Source organism: Vipera ursinii, assembly GCF_947247035.1.
Source record: "Vipera ursinii genome assembly, chromosome: Z".
NCBI lineage: Eukaryota > Metazoa > Chordata > Lepidosauria > Squamata > Viperidae > Vipera > Vipera ursinii.
Genome location: NC_139517.1, coordinates 111,824,987 through 111,830,986, shown reverse-complemented (window position 1 = coordinate 111,830,986; position 6,000 = coordinate 111,824,987). Strand labels below are relative to the sequence as shown.

Sequence of the window (6,000 nt, the reverse complement as noted above, 5' to 3'; positions counted from 1 at the left end):
GCTATACATGTTCTCCTTTATTGGTAATATGAACGTGTTGCATTCATACAAAACACCAAAGCACAATGTGGTTGGCTTGTGCTTTGCCGCGCCATGCAAATCCAGCCATTTATGATGTACGTATAGCTCAGATCCTCGTGTACCCCCAAGCAAGATGCTCGATCCTGGTTTAGCAAAGATGAGCTTCATTTTATAAGCTCGGGTCCTAATCAGGAAACCCCTTCTGGTTCAACTAATCCCAGACTTCAGACGACGATCCTCTCCGCTTACTAGCAGCAACCTGCCTCCTAAACCTCAAGGTTCACTTCCGGCACAGAGAAGTCCACAAAGTTGCGCGTCGGATCCTGCACGAGGTGCGGGGCTGCAAAGCGCCTCGCTTCCTTCGGGCGGTTCTTGAGGGAACAGCAGGATCCCGCCAGCTCCGGGACGGGCGGGGAAAGCCCCACCGCGCTCCGACGTGCCCGAGGGCCCAGTTCAGCGCCTTGCACGCCCCGCCCCGCCTGACGGCAGCAGCGAGGAATGCGCTTCCGGAGGCGAACAGGGAGCAGCGGCGCTGGCGGGTCTGGTTGTTTCTTTTCCCGGGCCTGCCACACTGGGGAAGGAACGGAGGAGTGAGGGACCCGCTGGACACCGCCCCGGAGAGAGCAGGCCCGGCGGAGAAGGGCCAGAAAGGAGCTTTCCTGCACCGCCAGCCAGCTTCTCCTCGGGGCCAGACGCACCAGAGGCGAGCCCGGCCATGGCACGGGTAAGGCTGAGAGGGTTTGGGGGGGAGGAAGGGGGGGGGCAAGCGGCGGCAAAGCGATTCGTGTCTCCTCCCTTTCACCTTTATTCGTGTGGATGGGCTGCGGGATGAGCGGGACGGTGCCCCCCCTCCCGTCTTATTCCCCTTATCCGAAGGATCGCCCGGGGTCCCTTTCAGGATCGGACTTTTAGTGTGGGGTGGGTGGCGGGGCTGCTAGAGAAGGAAGGGAGAAGATCTTGAGCTCCTGGAGTGAAATCCGAGGCGGGCTGGGAAGTAATGAAAGTCCTTCCCGAGGTCTTTTGTTCTGGCGCGGAAAGGGGAGGCGTGGATTCTCCCCCCCCCCGAAACCGGCCCCCGTGAATTGTCTGGTTGGGGGGGGGCACTAAAGGCTCCAAGCAAACCCAACAGCGATCTGTACTGCCTTAGTGGCGGATGGAAACTCGCGTTTTCCATGTAAGGATTCACACGATACTAATATTAGTTTCCGATCCGTGTTTTTGCCAGGGCTCTTTGTGGAGTTTGATCTCGGGGTTAGCCCTCAAGGGGCCTGCCTGCCTGGGAATAAGCTCATGAATGCAGCTGAGTAAATGTGCATGGAAAAAGCCCGACGTTTGCAACTTCTCGATCCTAAAGCTACCCTAGTATTTTTATAAAAAGTAACTTCAAAATAGATCCAGGAGAAGTTATAACCAGTGTAGTTTTCTTTCAGCTATATTTACCTGCAGTTGAACTCATAGGATATCTTTGTACATTCTGTTTCCTGAAGATACTGCATTTCATTCCCCCAACGTTTTTGGTAGTGATATTTTTTTTCATTCGTCCTCTTGTGTATCTGATACAATTACAGTACTTGGAGCTTGCAGTAATATATTTACATATGAATATTAACATCTTTTTATAGAAACTTCCTCTTTGTCTCTAGGGAATGTTTAACGCTGCATTTCCATTGCTAATATTTTTAGGGTGATTTCATTCTTTTCTGAGACATTAAATTACCCTGATGTTCATAAAATTGTTGGCCATTGAACTCTTTGCCCACCTTTTGAAGTAGGCATTGACTCATAACTAAGCAAGATTTTTCTCTATCCAAACCAGTCCTTAATTGCTGCATTGCTGTTTCTTCTGAAGTATTATTAGAAATGTCACTTTGGCATTGATTGCTATTGTTCTAATAACGTTGAAGCGGAAGGCACAGTTGCTTGCCTATTTTGGCAAATTGGTTTTATCTTGGGCATCAGTTCAAATTATATTTGGCTGTGTTGTTGCAAGAACTAATTCCTTCTACTGTACGTTGGTTTTCAATTTATTAAAGAACTATATTTGACCCAAAGACGGAATTATAACAATACCTGGATTTTGTTTGTAAAAAACAGTATTATTTGCTTCAGCAAAAGACTGGCTTAAAAGTAAAATCTGGGTATACAATATTTTGGGGACTGAGATCCAAGAAGTAGATCATACTATAATGAAAGAGTGGGCTATTAAAAAAGAGTAATTTTGATTTAAATTCAGTTTCAGCTTAATTTGAATTAAATATATATTGTTGATGATTACTTCCATATATTTAGCTATTTCTTCTTTCTGTCATATTGAATTATGTAATTTGTTGGATGCTTCAAGAGCCACAGGATCTATTCTCTCCAACAGAACCTAGCGTGAATATTGCATGCATTTCATCAAATTGCCAATTCCATTAGTTATTCCCTACTCCCATTTTTGTTTCAATTTTTTGCCATCTTGTTTGATGAACAGTACTTGAAAGATTGCATACTATTTTGTGAACTTTGGTAGCACCTGGATTTGCCAGAAAATAAAGGCAGTCTGGGTAGTGATTCTGAATTATTGTCACTTTCAGATACACAAAACGAATTGTTTTACTTGGTTTATATCCTATGATGGCATGAAGCTGACTAAGTTAACTTGGGCCTTTATCTTACGATCAGAAAATTTTATTGATGCCTCTGTTGTTCTACTTTTGAAATATTGAAAGACTATAAACTTCTCAAAGCCCCGATCCTTTATTCCTTACAAGGATGTGCTAAGGGGTTGATCCACATGATGACTGACTGAAGGCAAAGGCAATGTTTGCCTTCTTAGTAAAAAAAATCCAATTTTGCAAATATGTTCTCTGTTTGCTTCCTCCATCCTGGAAGTCTGAATCAGAAGCAAAATGGGTAACTCTTGCATGCAGGGGATGGGGGAACATGACTATATGGGAACATAAATCTTTTTTTATTCTAATAGCAGTAAAATAATCCTAACCAAAACAAACTATAATGAAATATTTATGGTCTCTGAAATGGATGAGATTGAATTATTTCCCTTTAGAAACAATGGGAGAAAACCCAGAAATGGTGGTTTCTGATATACATATGCAGAATTTTAGATTCATCCCTCCCTTCCTTGTCATAAGATCCTTTAATTCAGAGCTGATTTGCCATATGCTAAATAAATAAATCAGAACTCTTTGTTAATAGGGAAAATTTCATTTTCCTATTGGGCAAATACAGTGTATATTATAGAACAGTCTGTCAAGTGACATTTAACTTCTCTGTCACTAGCCTTTAATTTTTTTTCAGTAATATAGAAGACTTAAATATTATACATATCTTTTCCATGCTAAGCATATATAAGACAACTCCATCTTGTCTTACATATATAATGTAAGACAAGACAGGATTATTGAAATAGAGATTTGTTTTGTCAGTGACTTTCCTGAGTCTCTGCTTCCAACAGTTTTCAGAATTAATTTAACCAGACATTGTAGACAGTTAAACTCAGTAAATCTATCTTCTTTGTGGTTGGCATATGTCTTAGTCTTCCATTTGCTTGTTAATCATTATGCTAGAAATGTATTACTCGCAATAAAGGGACAAGTTAGCCTTTTGAAGGTTTTTTAAATGTTACAGTTGATATAAATTGCATAAAATGTATAATAGAGAATGATATATTCTAATTTTGGATAACCCTTCACTTCTCTGGACCATGATTAAACTAGGAATCTAATTAGCAGTTCCAAATGGAAGAACTAGAGTTAACCAGAAAGATTTTCTGCCTCGGGCACCAAACTGCAGTATAAAAATCAAATAATGATAAAGCAGATTACTCACCAGGGTGTTGCAAAAAGAAAAAAATAGCTTAAGGAAATGAGTAAGCAGACTTACGTATCCTAAAAAATGAGTAGTCAGCTCTATAGACAATAGTTTCTTGCTTTGTAATTAGTACTGATGGATCTGGACTAATGCACTCCCATTCCCCATTTTTACCCTACAGAATAAATTAAAAGCAAAAATGTCTGAACAAATATCGTTCCCTTAACACCTGAACTTGTAACTGTGATTTTTTTTCCCCTTCCAGTTGTGAGAATATAAAAGGATTAAAGTTTGGCTTCTGCTTATGTGTACAAGCTGATTCATTAACGGTTAAACGGAATAAATTCCTCTTTGAACATATTTAATTTCTAAATGCTCTAAGTGCTCACTGACAAATCAGGAGTTGGTCAATTGATAATAGTATTCCCCTGTTTTAAAGGAGAGGACTAGCTTCAGTGATAAATAGGTATATTTTGCATTCTGGAGATCCAGTCTTACATTTGTAATATCTGCAGATGGGAGTGGAAAAATTCTTGTCTGAATGTGTCTTCTGCCGTCAGCTTTTAAAATTAGTCTACCCAGACGCTGTAGATCAGAGATGGGGAACTATGGCCCCTTTATGACATGGATTTCAACCCCCAGGCCTGGCTCAAGAATTCTGGGAGTTGAAGTCCACAAGTCATAAAAGGAGCATCATTCCTCACCCCTGCTGTCAATAAATAACTTGAATAGTAGTTAGCAGACCATTCTCCAATAGTGGCCTAGATGAACCAAAAGGTTGACCCAGGAAAAAGCAGTGCTTTTCTGTACTTCTTTAGTGTTCATTATAACAGAGGTCCTCAACCTTTTGGGCACCATGGACCGGTTACATGGAGAGAGGTTTTTCCACAGATCAGAGGGTGCGTGGTTTTGTGTGCTGCCTGCATCCTGCAGATGGGGCTTTCATTGTTTGTGTGGACCGGTTCCTGGTATGCCACGGCCCAGTACTGGTCCACAGACTGGGGGTTAGGGACCCATGCATTAGAATCATCAGCTATACAGCAATCCTCGGCTTATGACTGGTTGTTTAGCAACCATTCAAAGTTACAACCTAAAAGGGACTTGAAACTCAGATTCAAAGTTTCATTGGTTCCCACCCATGATCACATGATTGTACTTCTGCTCAGCAGTGAGGCCACATTGACTGCTATTTGAAGCATCCTGTGGTTACATGACTGTTTTTTGATGGTTTTGCTGAAAACGGACTTACTTCCAGTTTTCAGTAAAACTGCACCATAGCAAACAGTAAGTTTGTTCTTACAACCACTATGTTCACTTAACGACCATCAGAATATATGACCATAATGGGCGGGCACGATTACAGTCGTCTAGGCCTAGGAATTACTTGCAGGAGAATTTTGTCAAGAATAAATAAATGTAGCCCGAATCTTCAGTAACAAACTTGGACATTGAATGGAATTCACTGCTTTTGTGGGATATGATGGACCTGTAATAACATGCATTTTACATAAATGCTTTACATAACACTGGAGAGGTATCCTGGCTTTAGTATTACATGAAATATGAAAACAGGTACATTGAAAACAGATACATATTTTTAGAATATATTATTCTCCTGCGAAGTTTAACTTCTTAAGGTTTTTTTTCTTTAAACTGATTTGTAATTTCTGTGTTGTTTACAGGAAGGTAAGAAATGAGTTTAAAAAAGTAGTGCAGCAGAGTGTCAAGAAGCTGGATTAAGATGGGGGGGTTGGAGAGGTTTAAGCACATCCTCAGCCACAGAAACTCACTCAGTGACTCAACCCTGCTTCCTCAGAGTGCTACTCTTGCTGCCTTGAGCTCAGAGAGGAAAGGTTGGGTAAATATCAAATAAATAAATAATATTATAGGTACATTTTATTTTTTCTTCTTAAGTATTTGGGCAAAAGGGGGTTATATTTGATTTGGGAAGGCCACTGTTTTTACTGTATTTATACAAAATCAAAATATGAGTTCAACTTCTAAAGGCACAGGGATGACAGGCCATTGTGACAGAGAACAGATCATACCGTTTTTTTTGGCACCCTTTCAATTATATAGAGCTTTTTATCTAACACACTTCAATCAATTCCCTCATTCTTTCCCAATAGTTTCCAATTGTTGGTTAATTTGAACCTGTTTAATTTT

General features: G+C 40.8%; 1 protein-coding gene across 1 annotated transcript in view; it reads left to right on the top strand.

Moving 5' to 3' along the window:
* Positions 1-323: 323 nt before the first annotated feature.
* ITGB1 (integrin subunit beta 1) overlaps positions 324-6,000 on the top strand; it is a 49,790-nt gene continuing 44,113 nt past the window's right edge. Inside the window, 3 exon segments of the mRNA XM_083378356.1 lie at positions 324-592; positions 595-726; positions 729-745. Of these exon segments, the coding sequence (XP_083234482.1) occupies positions 520-592; positions 595-726; positions 729-745 (222 nt within the window). The 5' untranslated portion in view covers positions 324-519.